General features: G+C 39.3%; 1 protein-coding gene across 2 annotated transcripts in view; it reads right to left on the bottom strand.

The window, feature by feature from the left end:
• KBTBD2 (kelch repeat and BTB domain containing 2) overlaps positions 1-20,738 on the bottom strand; it is a 37,444-nt gene extending 16,706 nt beyond the window's left edge. For both annotated transcript variants that reach the window (XR_007146244.1, XM_047829537.1), the window contains exons 1-3: positions 20,265-20,738; positions 8,598-9,108; positions 1,364-1,529 (exon numbers count right to left, since the gene is read on the bottom strand). Coding sequence is in view for 1 of the 2 variants with exons in the window: in XM_047829537.1 (XP_047685493.1) it covers positions 1,364-1,529; positions 8,598-8,767 (336 nt within the window). In the remaining variant the exon portion in view is untranslated. The remainder of the gene's footprint in view (positions 1-1,363; positions 1,530-8,597; positions 9,109-20,264) is intronic.
• Between the last annotated feature and the right edge of the window lie 3,745 nt (positions 20,739-24,483).

Consider the following 24,483-nt stretch of genomic DNA (forward strand, 5'->3'; position numbering starts at 1 on the left):
TCTTATTTTTTAAATTCCTGGCTTTAAAAAAGGTATTGAAAACTTACAAACTACAGAAAGACAGTGCACATATTGTAGCATTTCCCCCTTTCATGTTTGGATCTAGGTTATGAATGCCCTTGATTCTAAAGCACCAGTGGGCGCCCTGGGTGGCTTAGTCAGTTGAGTGTCCGACTTTGGCTCAGGTCATGATCTCACGGTTCATGGGTTCAAGCCCCACATCAGGCTCCACACTGTTGGTGCAGAGCCTACTTGGGATTCTTGCTCTTTCCTCTCTCTCTCTCTCTGACCCTCCCTTGCTCACACTTTCTCCCTCTTTCAAAAGAAATAAACTTGAAAAAAAAAAAAAAAAAGGCACCACGAAGCTACTATGGCTTCAGTTTCCCCAGAGATGTAGGTACAGTGGGACAATGCACAATTTTCTAAGGAAAAAAAGAGTACAGAATAAAAAAAGGAAGAATAAAATAAATAAATAAATAAATAAATAATAAAATAAATAAATAAATAAATGAATAAAAGAATAAAATAAATAAATAAAATAAAAGCTACATAAGACATGGACTATACTCTGGTTCCCAGAATTTCACCCATGTTGATGTTCAGTGTCACTCATACTCATTCAGCACATACGTATGAAGTACCTACTTTTCTAAGGCTTTACAAAAATAAAAAAAGGGCACTTAAATTTAATAAACACTTTTAAAAATTACTTCTACTTAAAATCTAAATTCTCAGGTAAACCAGGCAAAATATAAAACCAGTATGAAATTTTCACCCATCTTTTTAATTAAGTTCCCATCATAAAACTAAAGAAGTTTACTGGCTAATCAAATCCTATTATTTTTCCCATATGCATTTTTTTCCCCTTACACATTTTTTAAAAGTTTTATTTAAGTAATCTCTACACCCAACATGGGGCCCAAACCCAGAATCCCAGGATCAAGAGCCATCTGCACTTCCTACTGAGCCAGCCAGGCGGAGCTCCCTTATATGCTTCAAAAAGAGAAAATTTGGGGCGCCTGGGTGGCTCGGTCGGTTGAGCATCCGACTTCGGCTCGGGTCATGATCTCACGGTCCGTGAGTTCGAGCCCCGCGTCGGGCTCTGTGCTGAGGGCTCAGAGCCTGGAGCCTGCTTCCGATTCTGTGTCTCCCTCTCTCTCTGACCCTCCCCCATTCATGCTCTGACTCTCTCTGTCTCAAAAATAAACATTAAAAAAAATTTTTTTTTAAATAAATAAAGAGAGAAAACTTACCTTCTAAAATCTGCAATAAGAAAATTACATCAATGGAAGACATCACTGATGAAACAATGTTTCTTGACAAAATAAACCAGTTTATGTATATAAGAGGAAAAACCGCTTACCTGCAGGAAGCAAGCGGTTTCATAAAGCTGTTCGACAGTGCTGTCATTTATTGCCAAGTTACCCGTGTATGCGTATGCTATTATTATCTGTAAGGTGGCTGCATCCACATTCCTCAGGTGCACGTGTGTCTGTTTGCTTTCACTGAGTCCACTCATGAACATGGCCCTACATCAGAATGAGAAACAAAGCTGATGGGTTTAGTGTAAAACCAGCGTAGACCTAAGAAGGACAACTAGATAACATGGGATGTTTATTTAGGGTATTTGCCTATGGACACATTATAAGGAAAGCTTTTGAGGGACACAAGAGAAAAGCATAATAATTCAGTGCCAAAGATATAACTATTTCACCATCTGAGTGGAAACATCAAACTCATTCTTTATATTCATACAATGGAATACTACTCAGCAATAAAAAGGGAGTATTGATATGTATTATAACACAGATGAACCTCAAATACGTGCTCAATGAAAGAAGCCAGATACAAAAGACCATATATTGTATGATTCCATTTATATGAAATATCCCTCCCCCAAATAAATGCGGAGACAAAAGGGAATTAGTAGTTACCTAGGGCTATGGGTAAGAATGGTCAGTCATTGTAAATGGGCACAAGGTGAGTGCAATGTTTCAAGTTAGATTGTAGAAATGGCTGTGCATCTCTATAAATACACTAAAATGCATTTAATTATACCCTTAAAATAGGTGGATTTTATGGTATGTAAATTATATCTCAATAAAGCTGTTAAAAATGTGATTTACTCAAATTGATTTCCTAAAACTATATGGGACAATTTCCTAAAAACCTATTATATACAATATATACAATGAAGTATAACTCGGCAATCAAAAAGAATGAAATCTTGCCATTTGCAACTACATGGATAGAACTAGAGAGTATTATGATAAGTGAAATCAGGGAAAGACAAGTATCATATGACTTCACTCATATGAAGACTTTAAGATACAAAACAGATGAAGATAAGGGAAAGAAAGCAAAAATAATATAAAAACAGGGAGGGAGGCAAAACATAAGAGACCCTTTATATTGAAGAGAGCAAACAGGGTTGCTAGAGGGGTTGTGGGAGGGGGGATGGGCTAAATGGGTAAGGGGCTTAAGGAATCTACTCCTGAAATCATTGTTGCACCATGTGCTAACTTGGATGTAAATTATAAACAATAAATATAGAAAAAGAAAAAAAATCTATTATATACAGGAAACAATGCCAAAAGGCAATTAGTGTTGTAGAGAATACAAAACATAACACCCAAACGTAGGTGAGAGATGAAAAAACAATGCAAAGAGTATTACCGTATGCATAAAAGAGAAAAGTCTGTGGTGATCAAAAGTGGGTATGACAACAGCACTAGCTTGGGCCCCTGAAGGACAAGATGAGGAAGGCCTTCACCAATGGATAAAACAGTGAGGGCAGAACATAACTTTTTTCCAGGGGCATAGCTGAACATAAGGGTTCATGCAGGAGACTGGAAAGCAAACTGGAAAAATGAGTGGCAGTCAGATCACAGAGGGCTTTTAGAGGCCTAGGAGGGGCGTGCCTGGGTGGCTCAGTAGGTTGAGATTCCTGACTCTTGATTTCAGCTCAGACATGATCCTAAGGTCGTGGGATCTAGGACTGCATCAGACTCTGTGCTGAGCGTGAAACCTCCTTAAGATTCTCTCTCTCCTACCCCTCTCCCTGGCTCACACTTTCTCCAAAATAAAAAATGGAGACATAGGAGTCTGAGATTTTTCTTATAGTGAGAACACTGAAGGGTTTTGCGCATGAATTTATCAGCATAATAAAATGTATTGTAGAATGAATACTCTAGTGACAGACCTCAAGTGGCCAAAGGGTAGAGACAGGCAAATGGGCTATGAGTCTACTGCAATAATCTAGATGGGGATTAAGAAGAACCTGACCCAGGGTGGCAGAAAAGGATACAAAAGCTATCACAATGAATCAAGATCTGGTGATTTTCTGAACATAGGGAAAGGAATAGAGTAGGAAGTAGATAGGGAAATAAAGCTACTTATTTTTAAATCATTGCCTAAAAAAATAACTGCTAGCCACTGAGAGAAAAATTTTAAGATCACAGAACTGTAAGTCAAGTTAATCCTGGGAAAAGGGGGAGTTAAATTTTGGATTTAAGGTAAGGGCAATTGAGTCAAATGGAAATAATACAATAATCGGTTAAGTATTTAATACTAATGAAACTCTGGGGAAGATTAGGAATTAATACAGTAAGCAGTGGGGGTGCATGGTGGTTCAGTCGGTTAAGCGTCCAACTCTTGATTTCAGCTCAGGTCATGATCTCAAAGTCGTGAGACTGAGCCCCACGTTGGGCTCTACACGGAGCATGGAGCCTGCTTAAGACTCTCTCTCTCTCTCTCTCTCTCTCTCTCTCTCTCTCTCTGCCCCTCTCCCCTGCTTGTGCAAGCTCTCTCTCTAAAAATGCACACAAAAAAATTGGTGGGCTGTGAATTCTCTACAAAGTGACATGTGTTAAAGATGAATAAGGTATCTGAGGGTGACTAAAAAACTCAAAAGAAAAATGCATCCAGAATCCCAATGACCAACCTGAGGTAAAGTTCAATTAGGATAAAAAAAGAAAAAAGAATGACAGAAGGTCAAGAAAAGATTCATCAGAGAAATAAGCAGTTCGGTACCATGCTACTTAGGACAAGAGAGGTGGGGTGTCAAAAACTAGAATCAAGGACCACAAAGTCACTGGTGACTACCTAATTGCTTTCATGGTATATAGCTCAGAATGAGGAGCAATGACAGCAGCTAAACTTTAGGCAGTGAAGGAGAGGAAGAGTGGCACAAACAAAATCAATCATGGTAGCTAATGACATCCTCCTCAAAAATACAGGATGACCATAAATAAGCCTGAGTACTGGAGAAGAGGAAGTGTTCTTAGAAAATATCCAAGACATGACAACAAACTCTTTAAAAACACACACACACACACACACACACACACACACACACACACACACACACACACATTTAATGTTTACTTATTTTGAGAGAGAGAGAGAGAGAGAGAAAGGCAGAGAGAGGGAGAGAATTACAAGCAGGCTCTACACTGCTGGTGCAGAGCCCAACATGTGGCTCAATCCCATGATCCATGAGATCACAGCCTGAGCCACAGTCAAGAGTGGGATGTTCAATTGACTCAGCCACCCAGGCTCCCCTAAAAACACCTATAACTAACTGGCTTCACCTGTTTGACATGAGAATGGGAGATAACCAAAAGAAACCTGAAAAAGAACTGTAAGAGCTCTGAGTAAAAATGGAAGACTAGGGATCAGGTGGTTTATATGTCTATTCCAGCAGAAGGCAGTAATTTTGGAAAAGAGAAAGGGCAAGAGAACAGCTGACTATACAGACAACATTGAGACTGGCTATTTCTACATCATGGTTTTATAACACCAGAAATATGGACATCTGTGAAGGAGCTGAGCTTGCTGAAGACCAAAGATAGAAGCCTAGCCAACTGATTATAAAAATTTTCTTTTTTAAAGTTTGTTTATTGATTGATTGATTGATTGATTGATAGACAGCACTCAAGCAGGGGTGAAGCAGGAAGAATCTTAAGCAGTCTCAGGCTATCACTGCAGAGCCAGACATGGGGCTCAATCTCACAAACAGTGAGATCATGACCAGAACTGAAACCAAGAGTAAGCTTAACCAACTGAGTTACCCAGGCACCACATGAAAATTTTAAACGTTTTTAAGAAAGAGTAAATACTGAATTACATATTATATATGAAATATGGAAAAGTACCACAGTGGAAGAGGTGCTGAGTAATTCTCAAGTTAATCTCTCATTTGGGGTCTAAAATGAACTGTAAATGTTACTAAGACATACTGTTTCAGAGGTTCTACTGATTCTTGGTGGGATGTAACTGGTAACTTAAACTACAAGGAAAGATGTATGTAACCCAAAAGGAAGAATTTCCAATAGTAAATTTCTATGGACTAGTATTATACATAAAGACATACTAAAATCAACGAACCTGAAAGAATCCAACTGAAGAACACTTGGGAAAAGATCAAATTATTATTGTGGAAATACAGGATAATCTACCCACTCCAGAGGAAAGGTATATATGGGAGGAAGAAATATAAAGGACTGTTTTCATCTTGGGGATTATAAAAGCAGCCCAGACACAGGATTTTAAAGATGTGTGGCTTTAATCACAAATATGTATCAGACTATTCCTCCTACTTATAATTACTTCTACTCAATTCTACTTCTTATTATCTGATTTGCTTTAGAGAGAATATATTTTCTCACAAGACCAAGGATGCTAAAAAAGGGAACTAGCCATTGAAAAGGAAATAACAGTACTCTTAAGAAGACTGTGTTGTCTTTAAGACTGTAATGTTATTGAGGGGCACCTGGGTGGCTCAGTCGGTTGAGTGTCTGACCTCAGCTCAGGTCATTATCTCATGGTCTGTGAATTCGAGCCCCTCGTCGGGCTCTGTGCTGACAGCTCAGAACCTGGAGCCTGCTTCGGATTCTGGGTCTCCCTCTCTCTCTGCCCCTCCCCCCCCCATCTCAAAAATAAATAAAAACATATAAAAAAAATTAAAGACTAACATATTGAAAGATTTAAGTCTCCTGGTCTTCAGGAAAATCAATTCTAACCCACTTAGTTAAAGATAAACAGCCTCATGACTAGAGAATTTAAACAACAGTGTGTTACCTATACAATCACAAATAAACTTAATGAGAAAGGAAAAAAAAAAAAGGGAAGACATCTACAAAAACGCAAGTTTACTTCCTGATCAAGATGATGACCATACAGAGAATATTATAGATGGAATTTCTGCACAGATTTAAAAATCAGACTAGATGACTGCTAAGGTCATTACCTTTACAAAAGATTCTGTTCTATGATTAAAAATATCAATCTGAAAATCCACAACTAAGGCATAAAACTCTTTCTAATAATGGGTAATCAATTTATAATTAATGGCCATTAAAAAGGGACAGCTAATAACTCTCGGTATTGACTGAATCTGTAACTTCAAATTTCTAACACCATCTACTAACCCAACAGATCTGAAAAAAAACACTGACCATCACAATCATTTGGTAAGTTTTTAAATATATAAAAATTCCTGAACTCTAACCCTGACTCACTGAATCAGAATTTCTAGGTTTGAAATCCAAGAACCTCTATTTGTAGAAGCACTTGAGGATTCTGATGATCAACCAAGTTTTAGAATCACTGTTTGCAAATATGCTAAGCTTTCTAAGAAAATCAATGTCTGAAATTGCATGAAAAATCCACAGCTTAACCTGAAACAATCGCAGGCACAGGAAAGATAAATAGCATTGGGCCTTAACTTCGAGAATCATCAGATGTGCCACATTAAGAAATGTAAAGTTCTGAGGCGCCTGGGTGGCTATCGGTGAAGTCCAACTCTTGATTTCAGCTCAGGTCATGATCTCACAATTCGTGAGATCAAACCTTGCATTGGGCTTTGCACTGGCAGTGTGGAGCCTGCTTGGTATTTTCCCTCTCTCTCAAAATAAATAAACATTAAGAAAATGTGAAGTTTCTACACCTTCAAGTATGTTAACCTTATAAAGTCAACATTAAACCTGCCCTGTCTATAGCTGACACTAAAGAACAGCAGAAATTAACTTTCACAGCTGATCCCCACTTATGACTACTAATATTTGTGGTAGGTATTATACTGGTCCACATTTAACTCATCTTTATTGACCCTGTCCCTTTCAAATATTAAGTAAAAATTCAACCTAAGGGCAAAACACAAATAAAAGAATTTCTATGACTTTGCTTCCATTCTTCTCACAAAACACACAATAAAGAGAAACCTACTAAAAAGGTTAAAAGTTGCAGAAGATCATAAAAATGAAAAGTTAAGCTTTATTTACTTGCTATTACAAATAAATCAGCTTCTAAATTTTGATGCATAGAGAACAATAGTATTAATTACTAAATATTTAAATCTGGCAAGGAGTCTGGTAAGGCTAAAAGGATATCATAAATGAGAATAGTAAACTAAGAGTGAGAAAAAGAAACACATTTTTGCAAAGGAAATAAAGTCCTTAACACGCCTAAACAGCAACAATTATCCTCGAAAAGTTATCGTTCAGCCTACTACAACTCTTACATCAATGACTATTCTTTTCTTTTTTTTTTTTTAATTTTTTTTTTAACATTTATTCATTTTTGAGAGTGAGAGAGACAGAGCATGAGCAGAGGGCAGAGAGAGAGGGAGACACAGAATCCGAAGCAGTCTCCAGGCTCTGAGCTGTAGCACAGAGCCCGATGTGGGGCTTGAACTCAGAGTGTGAGATCGTGACCTGAGCTGAAGTCAGACCCTTAACTGACTGAGCCACCCAGGTGTCCCTGACTACTCTTTTCTGAATGTAATATTTTAAAATCTCAACAGCAAATAAAAATTATTCATTTCTTTAAAAAAAATTTTTTTAACGTTTATTCATTTTTTGATAGAGACAGAGCGTGAGTGGGGGACGGCCAGAGAGAGACGCAGAATCTGAAGCAAGCTCCAGGCCCCAAACTGACAGCACAGAGCCCAATCCGGGGCTCAAACTCACGGACTGTTGAGATCATGACCTGAGCTAAAGTAGGACGCTTAACTGACTGAGCCACCCAGGCGCCCCTCATTTTTCTTTATCTTTTAATGGCAAAACAGCATTCTGAATCTTTTTGCCTCCCCACAATGAAAACTTTACCGGAGTTAATTTCAACAAATTTCTTGTATTTAAACCTTTGCAAAAACTTCTTTTTCCTGTCCTTTACTTAAACATGCAAGGAAGTGATTTGGCAAGCACCATGCCATTGGAATAGAAAGGTTTTTTGTTTTTTTTTTTTCAACGTTTTTTATTTATTTTTGGGACAGAGAGAGACAGAGCATGAACGGGGGAGGGGCAGAGAGAGAGGGAGACACAGAATCTGAAGCAGGCTCCAGGCTCTGAGCTGTCAGCACAGAGCCTGACACGGGGCTCGAACTCACGGACCGCGAGATCGTGACCTGGCTGAAGTCGGACGCTTAACCGACTGCGCCACCCAGGCGCCCCGGAATAGAAAGTTTAAGCAAAACATTAAGATGTCGTTTTTTTTTTTTTTTAACTGAAACGTTTAAAAGAATTCCCATTAAAACATTAAAATAAGCTAACATTCTACATTTGAAATTACAAGCCAAGCAAGATTTAAGTACTTACCTAAAATAAGAGCTACATGTTGCAAGAACCATCTTATGACAAGGGAATTCAGTGCCCTCAACAATTAACACTATGTCAGTAAACAACTGCTGTTCATAAAACAGTTTTAACTGTTCCAACAAGGACACAGCATATTCAGTATTGATCTGCCTCTCGTCTTGAGTGGACATGACTGTATTCCATTAATATCTCCCGGAACAGATTGGAAAAGTCAGTCTTACTGATGGAAGGTCAAGTGAATGCTTCAGAAATAAAGAAAGGAGAAACTCTGCTTGCTGTTATCTGTAGCATTCAGAATCAAGACTGACACATTCACTAATGAATAGTTTCTTGTTATAGGCTTAGAATCACTCCTAGGTCATCCTGTGTTAATTAGGTTCTTCAGTTTTCCAACAGTCTGCAGACGTCTTGCTCAAATTTACAATTGTTGTGCAGCTCATGAGTTAAAGAGAGTAACACACGAGGTAGATTTTGTGGTGACATCCTATGTTTTGTGGATCCTCTGGAGAAACTAAAAAAAAAAAAAAAAAAAAAAAAGTTCAGTTAGAGTATGTAGGCCAGTACATTTTTAGAATACAATGCTTAAAATAGCAGATTTAAATATAAATCATATTTATTCAAAGTTCAACTTCAAACATTACCATAAAAACGAAACATGACAAAAGGTACATTTCTTGTTGATTTTTTTTTTTTTTTTTTCCGAGAGAGAGACTGCACACAGGAGCACAAGCAGGGAAGGGGCAGAGAGAAAGCAAAAAAGAGAAAGAGGGAGAGCGAAAGAGAGAGAAAGAGGGAGGGGGAGGGAGAGAGGGAGAGAATGAATTTCAAGCAGGTTCCATCCTCAGTGCGACACCCAACACAGGGCTTAATCCCATGACCCTAGGATTATGACCTGAGCTAAAATCAAGAGTTGGATGCTCAACCAACTGAGCCACCCAGGGCCCCCTTGAGAAAAGGGATATTTAAAGTCTATTACATTTAAAATTAAAAAGACTGGGAAAAAATAATATTTATAGTCTTAAATTAACTTTTTGTCTTCTCTACAAAATACAAACATCCTAGAAAGTAAGCAGCATATCAATAAGCATATATTTTAAAGTTACTTAAAAATAAAGAATTACCAAAAAAGCCAAATACACTAGTTATTTGTTTAGTGGCAATACATGACCATAATTTAAGAGAAAAAGAAAAGAAAACAAAACAAAACCCTTTCTCTTGCGTGGAGAATCTCATTTTGGGAAATATATTCTAAATATACTTACAAACGCTTTATATTTAATATAAATTAACTATATGGTAAACATTCCATTTGTTAATTTCCAAACTATATATATATACATATATATACGTGTGTGTGTGTATTTTAAGTTTATTTATTTATTTTGAGAGAGACAGCATGAGCAGGGGAGAGGCAGAGAGAGAGAGAGAGAGAGAGAGAGAGACACAGAATCCCAAGCAGGCTCCAAGCTGCCCGTTATGGGACTCAACCTCACAAAAGTGTGAGATCATAATCTGAGCCAAAACCAAGAGTCTGACACTTGACTGAGCCACCCAGGCACCCCAAAACTATATACTTTTTAAATCTGTAGTTCAGTTCAGTAAGGGTAGCATAGGGAGTATATCTCTTTGTCCAGTGGTGGTTCCTTCCTAGAAATCTTTTTAAGAGTATAAAATTTTCCGGGGGGGGGAGGGTACAAAAAACCCTTTTTGAAACCAAACATGATAAAGAGACATGTGTTCCTACATGGAAGACTCTATATTATACGAATATGAATGTTCTCCAAAATGTATAAATTTAATACAAATCCAACCTAAATCCTATTTGCAGAAAATTCATCTGGAAGAATGCACAGCAGTTGCCAAGATATTTGAGGGGAACGGAAGGCAAGTTTTTCTTTGTGACTCTTGTCAATAGTAAAATGTATTAAAAATCTACAATAAACCCAAGTAAATATAAGAAATTAGATATGCTAAACACTGGCATTTTAAAATAGGAAAACTGGCTTATTTCAACAAATAATGTTGGAACAACTGGCTAACCACTTGAAAGGGGGAAAAAAACCCTCTACATTTTAGTCCTATTGCATACCATTCATCAAAAGAAATTCCAACTGAATTAAAATTTAACTTTGGCAAAGGAATTACAAATCAGGAAAAGAAGAGATAAAACCCACACAGAATTACTAAATAGCTAAAACTATCACTTCTTTTCTAATTAGATGACTCTTAGTTCCCATAATGAGAAAAATCAAGTACTATTGACATGAAACCTATAAATAATACCGTGATTGGAACCACTAACATTTTTCTCACAAAGTATCTCCCATATGTCAAAGAGAAGATCACATTGTACTTCCTGCCAAACTATACTATTACACGAACTGCTAACTTGATATACACTGTCAAATTTCCAGCCAACTTAACTCTGAACGTAACTAAAACAGGTGCAAAGGCAGAGAGAGACTTTGGGTCATTTAAGGTAACGACTTTGCTCTTCCAGATTTGAAAGTTACACTATAAATCTAAGTTCTACTACTATAACCTCTAAAGCTAGTAATACCTAAAATCACTGGCTATTTTCACATATCAATAATGCAAGGCCCAGTGAGGGTATGGAGAAAATGAGCATTCTTACACAGAAGTGTAGGTCAAGTCATACCTACAAGCTCTTATTCAAAACTCTTAGGGCTAGAGAGGCACCTGGGTGGCTCAGTCGGTTAAGCATCTGTCTTCAGCTCAGGTCATGATCTCGCGGTTCTTGGGTTCAAGCCCTGCACTGGGCTCTACGCTGACAGCTCAGAGCCTGGAGCCTGCTGTGGATTCTGTGTCTCCCTCTTTGCCCCTCTCCTGCACACATTCTCTTGCTCTCAAAAATAAATAAACATTAAAAAAAAAAACTCTTAGGGCTAGATATGTTCTGGAATTTAGAATTTTTCAGGTTTTATAGAGATAACGTGGTACATGTATCATGTATTACAAGACTCTCTCAAGGAGTCTGGCACAACACTCCATAATTGAACATACTACTATCTTTACTGTGGGAAATATGAACAGTGTGAAAATAATACTATAAATAGCCTCGTGTTACTTCAGGTTGAGTTCTGCTAGTTTTTCTTAAAACTTGATTTTAAGAGCTTTCTGAATTTCAGAACTGCAAGTGAACTATTACAGAAAGCACAGTATTTGGCATTGTAAATGCTGACTATCCCAATCTATTAATTCTACCTCTAGAAATTTATCTTACAGAAATGCATGCATTGATAAACTGAAAGTCCTAACCATAGCTGCAAGATCCAAAATCATCCTCATCCATATTTAAATCAGGTGACAAGAACTGGCAGTCTGGGCCAGGATGGATTTGGATCCCACTGCTAGACCCCAGAATTCCTTGCAGGCTAGCTGTACAGACTAGACTCACTCTGGTCATTTCTTTAACTTCATATTATGACTTGATTTTTTTGTAGTGACTTGATTTTTTGAAAGGACTTTTTTAGGCCTGATTTGTTAAGTCTCTTACTAGATTTAATTTTTTTTTAATCATACACATGATGCCACAGTAAAACAACTGAAGATGCTTTTAGAAAATTACACCATGAGCCAGCTTTATGTAATCCTCAGTATGGCTGCATTATACACCCCTAGTCCCCACACCTTACTTTGTAATCTGGAGTACATTTTCTTCCTGATAGGGCATTTTTTATTTAGGATATCTTAATATTAAAATAGGCAGAAAAAAGAGGTACCTAGGTGACTCAATCAGTTAAGTACCCAACTCTTGATGTAGCGCAGATCATGATCTCACGGTTTTGTGAGTTTGGGTCCTAAGCTGGGCTCTGCACTGGCAGCACGGAGCCTGCTTGGGATTTTCTCCCTCCCACTCTCTGCCCCTCACCTGCTCGCTTGTGCTCTCTCTAAATAAATAAATAAATAAAAGTTTTAAAAAATAAAGTAGGCAGAAAAAGTTATTCAGATATCATATTAAATAAGTGTAATAATTTGAACACCTGTATCTAGTACAATTCAAAATAAAACTTCTCTGAGACCAGAGATTTTAAATATGTGAAAATATGTAAAAACGTGAAAAGTTGCAAAGTTTAAGATGACCAACCAACAACCTTCAAACGCCCGTAACATGAATATTTACAGAATCCTTTTCTCCTAGAAACAATACTTGAAATCAATATCCTAAAAATATTTCACAAAGCCTGTATTGTATTACTTAACTTCACCAGTGATTTAACATATTGTATGAATTTTCTTTTTAATAAATATATTGTGTCCTGTATCATTCTATGTCATACCTAGAATTAGCTTCAAAGTCACACATCTAGTTATCTGCAGAAGTTAGCAGTTAGTTACCCATAGACTAATTCCCAGGTATCAGGGAATTATTTTTCTATCACAAATCAATGGCTACTTAAATTTAACTCAACAAATGTTTACTGAGTATTTATTAAGTGCTGGTCATTGTACTAGAAGTACTCAGACTGAGGGTTGCCAACCACTAGAGCTCCAAAATACCATATGCGTTTACTCTTACTATAGATTACAGCCAAAACCATGATTATCATTTAAAAAAATGGTGTTTTAAAGACCAGTTATTGTAGACAAAAGCTAAAAAGGTGCAAATGGGTAAAGTGAGCCGCGTATAAGAAACGCTTTTCTTAAAATCCACCTGTCTTGATCTTTCATTTCAAAACTTCTGATAACACAAGAAATTTTATTCTTTACCATAAGAAAAACTGTAATACAAGTAAAATGAGCAAAGGAGGTAGTTGGCATTTGATTCCACTACTAACAGTGGTTCATGTTGCAGAAAGAGGAAAAAACTTAGTGAAGACTTTTTTCAATCCTTCTGTTTATTAACATATGCAATAATTATCTAATTTGAAAAAAAAACTTTTAAAGGGTATACTACTTTCTCTTATCACGAAGACAAAATATTTCAGAGGCTTTGTAAGTTATAAAGCCTCTGTCCCAAATGCTTAACTCTGTTTTTGTAGTGGCAAAGTGGCAAAAGGCAGCATGTAAACAAATGGGCATACTTTATTCCAATAAAACTCATTTCCAAAAACAGGCTGCAGACCACATGTACCAATCTCTGCTTCAGACTGCTTCTTGATCAAATATTAAGAATCAGTGATTAAAATACATAACTCAGGTTGTTATCTCCTAGAAGGTCTTCCCTTTAGATCACAATAACAGGGGAAAAACATACACCTTAAATGCTTAAAAGTTGAATTAAATGTAATTCTTAATCTAACCTGTATATGTTCCACTTTCTCTTCAATAAAAATATTTTAACATCTGTTCCCTAACACACACCTGCTTTCCCCGCCTGCTTTTCCCCAGGTTCAGTGGATTTCTGAAACACTTTCTCTTTTATGCAGTGTGAGTACTCTTTATTAAGGTTAAAAACAAACAAGGGGCACCTGAGTGGCTCAGTTGGTTAAGCAAGAGACTTCAGCTCAGGTCACGATCTCATGGTTCCAGAGTTCCAGCCATGCATAAGGCGTGCTCCTGTCAGCATAGAGCCCTCTTTGGATACTCTGTACCCCTCTCCCCTGCTCATTCCCTTGCTCTCTCTCTCTCAAAAATAAATACTTAAAAAAATAAAAAAATAAAAATAAAGTACATTTGTCTACAGGATAATCTGCTAGGAAAAAAAGTGACAACTATATAGTCAAAATCACTTATTTTCTATTTTATCAACTACAATAACTACACACAGTTGAGAAATAGAATATGTATACAAGATAATTTTTGTGTAAAGAGATATATTTTAAAGTCCTATATTTGAGGGGCACCTGGGTGGCTCAGTCGGTTGAGCGTCTGACTTTGGCTCAGGTCATGATCTCGCGGTCCGTGAGTTTGAGCCCCGCATCAGGCTCTGTGCTGACAGCTCAGAGCCTGGAGCCTGCTTCGGATTCTGTGTCTCCTTCTCTCTGCCCTTCCCCCACTTGTGCTCTGTCTCCCTCTGTCTCTCAAAAATAAATAAATGTAAAAAAAAAAAAATTTAAAGTCCTATATTTGAAAGCTGATCATAAGAAATATTCCACAGCGAAAAATGACAAGAGTAAGAAATGGGAGTTGTACAAACACGATATAAAAAAATTCAGAATGTACTAAAGTGCACTGTAGTTTGACATAAAAACTATGGATATTCTAACATTTTCTTTAAATGTCTATTTTTTTTTTAATTTTTTTTTTAACGTTTATTTTTGAGACAGAGAGAGACAGAGCATGAACAGGGGAGGGGCAGAGAGAGAGGGAGACACAGAACCGGAAGCAGGCTCCAGGCTCTGAGCCATCAGCCCAGAGCCCGACGCGGGGCTTGAACTCACGGACTGCGAGATCGTGACCTGAGCTGAAGTCGGATGCTTAACCGACTGAGCCACCCAGGTGCCCCTAAATGTCTATTTTTGCGAGAGACAGACACAGAGTGCAATCAGGGAAAGGGCGCGCGCACACACACACACACACACACACACACACACACACACACACACACACAGAATCTGAAGAGGCTCCAGGCTCCAAGCTGTCAGCACAGAACCCGATGCAGGGCTCGAACTCACGAACTGCAAGATCATGACCTGAGCCAAAGTCAGACGCTTAACCGAATGAACCACCCAGGCACCCCTCTAAATTCTTTTCCTAACTTATGGGTTCATTTCAACGTTTTTCAGTGATCTACCTGACAGCAGAGAACAACAATGAATAATGTTAGAATGCCACGGTACAGGAGATCTTTTCTTCTACTCTCTACCCATGGACTTTCTGCAAAAAAATCAGTGGACAAAGTCCAACTTATTCTTAAATCTAAGGACTTCCTATAAAAGTAGGAAATTTATATTATGACTGAGAGAGAAAAAGGAAAGCAAAAGTTTTGGTTCTAATACATTTTTTCTCTAGGCTACCCAAGCTTCCAAGGTACTTTGAGTGGATTCCACCACACAAAATAGTTTCAAAAGGAACAAGCACTGCTATTACATGATCATCAGGATTAAATCAGTCAGCAATCCATATTAATATGCACAATTCTATTTAAAAATGTGAAACACCTCATGAGAAATTATTTCAACAGATTTTCCTCAAATAATCAACATGACTATAAAATAAACCTTCATAGAGCCAACCTGTTTTATACTTTCATCATTATATCAGAAATATAGAAAATCCAACTTTAAAATTACTCGTACTCCAGAAGTTTAATCTAGTTGTCTGAAATCCTCACTTCATTTTCCTAAAAAAATAACAGTACTACAAAAAAGATGGTTAAGTCATGAGGCTCCAAAAGCCAACATATGCCCCAAAATGTATCTATAAAGAAAATCTACACAAAGTACACAGTGTAATAATGACAATTAAAGAGATAACAGTAACAATAGGGGCTCCTGGGTGGCTCAGTACTTCTGCTCAAGTCATGATCTCACAGTGAGTGAGTTTGAGCCACACATCCTCCAATATGTGCTGTCAGCACAGAGCCCACTTTGGATCCTCTGTGCCCCCCCACCCAGCCATCTGCCCCTCCCCTGCTTGTCTGCTCCTCCCCTGCTTATGCTCTCAAAATAAATAAACTGGAAAGAAATAGTAGCAATTAATATTGTATAGATCCTAAACATTGACTTTAAAGGAACAGAAACCAAGATTAATTGGAGAAAGGCTTGAAATATTGAAATTTTAAAAGTTAACTCCAAACACTCAAAAGATTTCAGAGGTTGATGGCAAAGGGTTCTATTAGGGGGAGAGGAGCTTTCAAATTTCACTCTGAAACCTAGTTTTCAACCCCACAGGTGTGTCATTTGCAGTACCCTTCCACTGAGTAGCTAAGAAACACAAATAGAACATTTTCCAACGCTAACCAGGCAAAACCGAGAAGATAAAGGAAAGAATAAAGGATTAAATACCTGCTGCAGGTGAAAATGAGATTGATTAGCAATTAAGTGAGTTGTGTATGTTAAATGAAATTAAAAGATGGAAGGAGGTTGCCAACAGGGACTACACAGAAAATACATAAAGGATGAAAGAGGAAGGGCAGTGAACTATAGATCATGTATGAAGCACTTTCCAGTTTTATATTTTTAACTTAGATGGTGCTGCATCTTCCAATGCCACAAATGCCAATACAAAAGATTGAAGACTTCTTGGAAAGGATCCAAGGCATTCTGAACGTCAAGTATTGCCAAAAAATTAAGAGCATGAACTGTGGAGCTGTGAAAGCCCAATTCTTCAACTAGTTGTGTGACCTTTTGTAAGTTATTTACTTTCTGTGCCACAATATGCTAATTGGTAAAATGGAAGATAAAAACAAATCTCTTCTCAGTGAGCTGAATAAATTAATTTCATAAAGATCTTCAGATGATGCTTGACACAGAACCCTACCACATAAACCTGCAGTTATATTATTAATGCAGTCACTGGCCAGGCTTTTTGTGGCACTTTCCCAACTCCTGAATCTCCACACCTATACAGGTCCAGGCGTCCCAATTACAAAGTCTCAGTACTCAAACACGGTTCTCTTTTTACCAGGGGTGAAAGGGATCTTAAAAAACATTCATTCAAAGATTTAGGGAGTGTTTTGATGGTACAAATCACAGAACTAACTGGCTCAACAAAGACTAATCTTGAAAGGGCCGATGCCAGTGCAAAAAAACTAAAGGAGAACCAGGAAGCACCAGTCACAAAACAAAACTTTGTTCGTATCAATGAGGCAATAGATTTCTCCTCAGGGAGGACAAAAAAGATTGGTGCCAAGAAGCTTGCTTTCAAGTTAACAAAACCATCCTGACAGTTGAGAATATGTGGAAGACCGCTTGGTCTTTAGACTGATTGTCAACCACTACACAAACAGTATTTTTTGGAGGCGTGACAAACATCAATTAAAAAAAAAATACCTTGCCTTTTAAAGACTTTATAAAGTTTGATAAATTTCAGTATAGCTTCCCCTATTCTAACCAAATTAAGAGCTCAGGTCTATTCCTTTCCAACCACAATGAAGACTACAGGACTCCACCAAGTCAATTATGCTCAGCACAAGTAAATTCAGATCACAAGTATAAGCTCCTATATACTACATTACGATTAGTAAGTTACTTCACTTTTTAAAAATTAAACAAGAACAACAAAATATTAAATGAGAACATAAAGGAGATGCTACCTGTGATAGAATAATCATATGAGTATAGTATGTCCTTGTATTTTGGATATAATTTTTCGATTTTTCCTCTCAGCTCTACATAGTGACTTAAGAAAGCTGGAGAAATACAGGCTAAAGAAAAACTGACCTTAACTTTTTCACTAGGATTTCACTTCCCATCAAGTCAAAAATCTTTTCAATCACAACAGAAGAAAATATTTCCCAGACATTCAAACATACTCATAAGGTCATTAAGGGCACAGCCAGTTTATGATTATGACTACTGAAGTTTCTCAGTTTATATCCCAAAAAATAAACTGAGGAATACTTAGAATCCTCTGCCTACCATGGAAGCCACCGCCATGTCACCACTTGTCAGAGGTGTGGAAGTAGAGCAAAGAAAGTGAAGAATTTTAAAAGCTTCTCTCATTAAATTATATTTTCTCCAAATCTTCTACAACAATCCCTTCTCCTCCCACACTGAGAAAATCTAGGTCCTGCAAAGTCCGGGCAAAGGAACCAGGAGTAATCTTCAAATATTTAAAAAATTATTTGCAATCAACCTGTCATTTTTTATACTGAGTTAAATGTTACTTGCTGTATTCAAACTGCACAAAAGTGAAAATGATAAAGCTGATATGTAATGAAGAACTCTGATATTTTCATTCATATATTTTATGACAGTAAGACAAATCCTTTTTCCTGGCCTTAGGAAAGTGGGCAATGAGAAAAACAACTCTTGTCTAAATAAATGTGTAAAATCTCTTGGCTTTTCAGACTGCATTCAAATTTCTAGGAATTCAATGTTCAATGTTTAAAATTTACGAAATAATTCATCATTTCCATTAACCAGGAGAAAGAGAATCTATAGAATTGTGTGGACTTAAGCACTATGACCCGCTATTCCAACCCACCTCCTTAGAGGCCCCATGAATAACTAAAGCTAACAGATCTTATTTATGGTAACGCTTCCTATGAGAGCAAACAAAAAGGGGAGAAGTTACTGTACTTAAAACTCCTTCCTACAAAACTCCGTGTAGAGAAATTAGCACTAGGTGTCAGAGTGTGAAGATAAAGCATGCACAACAGAAATGCTACAGTCCTGTATAGCTGATCAACAGACAACTTCTTGAGAATTTCAGGGCCCAATGTAAAGGGTTTTCAACATGCAGCAGAACAACAAAAGATCAAAGTGTGAAGAATACGCTTAACGTTAGTTACCAACCAGATGAGAAGAATACCAAGTATCACACGGCCAAAACTAGAAAATAACGGCCTAGTTTGATTCTTAAATTTACTTCAGGTCAGAAAAAAAAAGTCCTCCTGAAAAAACGTTACCAAAGGTTAACTAAGTCACTCACAACCGCAAGAGATTTGAATACTCAAATTCAGGCAAAAATTCACAATTCAGAGGGAAGGAAAAAACAAAAAGAGAAGAAACAAACCACCCCGGTAATTAGTTGCTTCAATAAAAGAAAATATAATTTTGGTCAGACCACATTACTGATAGGGTTTTGTTTCTGAATGCCTGAATGTTCAGTGAGCCAGACGTACAGATTCATGTATAAACAACACGTGACCAGTCCTGTACCCTACATTTTTATAAGGCTAAGTGATCTAGAAGATAAATACTGCATACAAACGTGCCCTTTTAAAGTTAATTTTACATTTGGGTTCTTTTTCTATTTTCACTTGAAAGGACCATAGTGGTAGCGGACAATTCTAGGGATCTGTAGCCCATGGAGTATGTACTCCTCTCCCTTTAAGGTCGCTGTAAAAGGAGATCTTAGATTGCTAAACTAGAATACAAAAGACGTTAACTCCGGAATAACTGCTCCCAATCAAATCAAAGGATATTCTTCTACTTCACGGTTTGTCAATTCATAGGGAGAGGGAGGTGGTCGAGTTCAAGTAAGTTAACGATTTCAGTCTAAAGTAAACACGTACACAATTTTGTTTCAAAGGGCAGCTTCTGCTTTCTTTTTAAAATCGTTAGATCATAATGGGACCTCTGCTAATTTACACATCTCCTGCTTACTTCAGATATACTGGGAAGAAAAAAAATGCAAGGAAGGGCTTGCCCTTCTCTGGCCCACCACCTCGCGAACACGTCGCGAGGCATTAAGGGAAACGGTTTTATTTTGGCAAAGGCGGGCGCCAGCCGGGGCCAGGGAGCCGCCTGGGAGCCCCGCGGCCCCGAGGCGCCCCGAGGCCGGGGCCGGAAACGGCCCCGCGAGCGGCGCACCCGGACACCCCAGCCCCACACACCGGCCCGGCTGCGGAGGGGCCGCCGCGGGGTGCGGAGGGCGGCGCCGGCTGCCCGCGCCCCTCCCCCTACCGCGGCGGAAGCGCCTCGGGTTTGAAAGATGCCGCCGCCGCCGCCCCCCGCACCCCCCCCCCGCCGGCAGAGCCACAAAGGGCCGAGCCCCCTCCCACTGCTGCCCTCCTTCCCCAATTCCTCCACAGGTCTTGGCGGGCTCCCCCCGCCCGCCCCTATCTCCCGCCCGGCGTTGAAGACGCCTGCTCACCCGTGTCCCCAGGTTCCAGGGATCGGGATCCGGTGCGGCCGGCAGCCCCGAAAACACTGGGCCCCTCGGGCGCGGCGGCGGGGGCGTGGCCCTCCCGCCGCGGCCAGGGCCGGGGTCTCGCCTCCGCCTCCCCCGAGGAAGCCTGGCGCCGTCGCCTCGTCTTCCTTCCGGCTTTCCCTCGCGCCCTCCCTCGGTCGGTCCGTCCTGCGCGGAAAGCAGCGTCCTCTGCGGGCGCCGCCGCACGCTCCTTAGGGCCCGACCACCGCCAGACTCCTCCCCCGGGAGCCGCGCCGCCGGGCCGCGAGACTCCCGGCTCGCCGCTCCCGCCCCGCCCCTGCGGCGCGCGCTCGCCCCCTTCGCGGGCCCCTTCCGCGGCCCGGGAACGCGCGGGCAGCGGACGGCGGGCCAGCCTTCGCCAGGTTTTAACTCCCGCCGCTTGCGCCCGCCTAGCGGCACAAGCGGCAGTTTTGCAGTTTCCCGGGTTCTTGAGACCCCCACCCCTTTCCCGCGCCCTTCCCCTAGCTTCCCCCGCCCTTTTCCTTTGCTGGATCCCACCGGAAAGCCAAAACAATTGGGTCCGCGCAGGCGCAAAAAAGGAAGCGGAAAGAGGAGGAAGGGAGGGGGCGGTGCGAGGTGACGGGGAGGTGCTTTTGGAGGGGTTTCCCGGAGAAGGTCAGCGGATAGCCCGCGGAGGGCGCGTGCGCGCCAGGCGGTGGTCGCTTCCTAGAAGCGCGGGCTTGGGGCTCAGGCTTAGCCTCTCGAAAGGAGAGGCCCGAGAAATTAAATGCTAGGAAATCCAAACCCCAAAGCACCAAGTTTTATGCCGGAGGCTGTTTTTACCCCCTTGAAACACAGAAATTTGTAGGCTGGATCGGGAATTGGGAATGAGGAGGGCTAGACATCAGACCATAGGAAGAAGGGGAGACGTTGGGGGACTGGCTGAGTGGGCTTTGTCTCAGACCCTGCTCTCCAAACGCGCCTTCCACTTTCAGAGCTTGTTCGGTTTTCCCGATCTCATCAAGAGAGGCTTCGTGTCCGTCTTTCAAGGCCAAGGAAAACCTAAAAGCAACACCTGAAAGGGCCCACAGTTCTGGGGAGGAAGCAGTTTACAGGGTGCGGGGTTGGGGAGGCAGCCGCATACGAAGACTTCAGATAGGTTTGTGCTGCAATGCGGCGGCTACCTGCTACCCCGCCCCCCGGCAAGTTCCAAAGGAGCGCCTTCTAGCCTCACAAGCGAAGCTTTTGTAGCAGCAGATGGCTGTGGCCCACGCTGGTTTGGTTAACTTGGTACATACAGCTTGCTAGCAAGCAGAAAGTTGTAGATTTGCTCTCTCATTTGATAGAAGTTATTCATGGATGCAAAATTGTCAGGAATGCCCACACAGACTTCACCTACCTTCGTAATTTACACTCTCGGCACAAACCCAATCTGGAAAATGTACATGACTAATTATAAACTAAAAGCATGTAAGTTACCAAAGAGCTTCTTCCTGTAGGCTAGGTTAGATCAACTGAATGCACGCCAAGATGTGTGTATTTGGGAATACTGGTAAAGGATTTTACAGTAGAATTTAGAAAATAGATTCATTCAACAAATCTTTATTGAGTGCCACGTATGCTGTTTTGATATTAACAAAAAAAAGCTATAACAAAGATTCAGTCACTTTGCAGGCTTGAGCACCTACTCAGTGCCAGACAAGAAAGCACAAACAATACTTAGAGTTTGTGTTTCATCCTGCAGACAACAGAGTCATTTAAGATATTTAAGAAGAATATCTTGATAAGATTTTAGAAAAATAATTCTGAAGGATGGTGGATAATCAGACTGGAAAGTGGGGAAACTAGTTAGAAGGCTGTTAAAATAATCCAGGTAGGAGATGGGGAGAGTGTACAAACTAATTTAATGGCAGTGAGAATAGTGAAGCAGAGATAGATTTGAAACCAGCTAGATAGAGTCAATAACACTTGTTTACTAAGAGGATGAGGGAAAATAAGAAGTGAGAGAGGGCTGAGTTTTCTAGTCTGGGTGATTAGAGAGCAATATCAGTAACTATAGGAAGAGTAGCTAATTGTGAGGATGAAAAAGAGGACTAAAAATTTGTCGTTTTAATAACTGTACAGTTAGGAATACATTTGGCTGCAAGTAAAAAAAAGTATTCCATTCCAATGGCTTAAGTAAGGGTCTATTTGGTCACCTAAGTCTGTAGGTCGTCAGTTACCCTGATTTCAACAGCTCAGAAACAGCAGAGCCATAATTTCTGTGATTCTCTTGACATTTCTGGTTGCAGGATTGGCTGTAGCAGTTGTAAGCTTCACACCTTTGTTGAAGGCAGGAAGATGGGGAAAGGAGTGGCCTCAACCATCTATGTTTATTTCTTTTCTTTTCTTTTCTAAGTAGAAGCCTTCTCAAGATAAATACCTCATACCCCCAACTCAGCAGACTTCACATGCATCGCATTTTCCAGAACTGCAATTTGGCCAACGGCAGCTGTGAAGACTTAGTTTTTCCAGGCTCTAATACGAGGCTACAAGGCAGACAAGCATTGGGAATGGATGTTGGGTCAAATAGCAGTCTGCTAGTTTGTTACTACTTAAAGCATCAGTTTTAACATTTAACCAGAAATAGCAGGCTGGATTGATGTTTCTAGAGTTTCAAAAAAGTCCAATCTTTTTGGTGTTTTAGCTAGGAAAAGAACAGGTTGAACATTTATCCTCAAATTATTTCTACTTGTTTGCCATTTTTTTCCCTGAAGGCTGCCATCCCTTTAAGTCTCAGAGGGGATTAGAACAAGAAGAGACTTGCTGCAGTCAGAGAAGGCTGACTTCTTGTTTAGCTTTCCGTCTACAGCTGCTATTATACAACTGTAGGATACTTGACATTATTAGTATCAACACCACCTTCATTTTTTTACACATCCTGCCCCTCAGCTTGGAAACTGAACAATCACAGCTAGTTACAGTGTCTAGTTTAAGGAGATAATAAATCAGCATTTCTAGCAATTACACTAACTTTTTTGGAATGTATAGCAGGTCCCATGTGATCTATATCCAAAAGTAGGCACATGACATTGTTTTAAGCCCTCCTTTTTAGTTAAGAAGGCATTTTCTTCTAACTAAATGCCAAAAACCATGAAACAGTATCCTTTTAAGACTGCATGTGAAACATTATGATTCTAGAAAACAAATAATGGAAAACCATTATTATAACAACCATTTCTGGATGTTATAAATCATAATAAGTTAAGATGGTAAGGTAATCTAAAATATTATTAATGTTAATTTTAACATTTTAACCTATTTAAAAATCTTGGATTTGGAGAGGAAGTTACCAGGGCCATCTCTGAAGGGGACAGTGCATTCCAGAGCTAATATACAATATATCCTCTCCATCTTGCTTCTCTGTAATAATAGAAAATCTAGTTAAAATGGACATCATTATTACAGGGGAGTACAAAGGAGTTCTTTGTGGTAACAGAACAGTTCTGTATCTTGACTGTGGTATAATCACGAATCTATCTATATGATAACATTTATTAGAACTATATATAAAACAGCTATTAAGGTGATAAAATCTGAGTAAAGTCTGTAGTCTAGTTAATTTCATTGTGCCAATGTCAATCTCCTATTTTTTATAATGTCCTATAGTTATCTAAGATGTTACCACTGGGGGAAGCTGGGTGATTAGTACACAAGGAATTCTATTATTTCTACAACTTCTTCTGAGTATATAATTATTTCAAGATAAAAAGTTTTAAAAAGTGGATACCATTTGTTCAACAAAGATTTATTTTAGTATCCTGGGGTACAGAGATAAAACATTCATAGAGGAAGAGGAATGTTGTACGAAAAGACCCAAGCAAACCAAGAGTGGAATAAATTCTGTGAAAGCAATATGCTTTCAGTATCTGAGAGCAATATGTATTAGGAAAGTCTATCAGAAGAACAAGCAGGTCAAGAAAGGCTTCTCAGAAAAAGTAGAGCAGGGTAGGTGGAAAAAGAAGGGATCCAGCAAAGGAACACAGCATGGGTCAAGGCATAGAGGTTTAAATGAGCTCTGGTAGGTTTCACTATTATATGTTTTCATTTCACAGAGCACTTTTAATCTCATAGCCCTTATAATGATTATAATTAAATGTTTTGTAATGAAAGCTCTGTGAAGGCAGAAACTACCTCTATATCTTTTTTTTAATTTTATGTATTTATTTTGAGAGAGAGAGAG

Source organism: Prionailurus viverrinus, chromosome A2, assembly GCF_022837055.1.
Source record: "Prionailurus viverrinus isolate Anna chromosome A2, UM_Priviv_1.0, whole genome shotgun sequence".
NCBI lineage: Eukaryota > Metazoa > Chordata > Mammalia > Carnivora > Felidae > Prionailurus > Prionailurus viverrinus.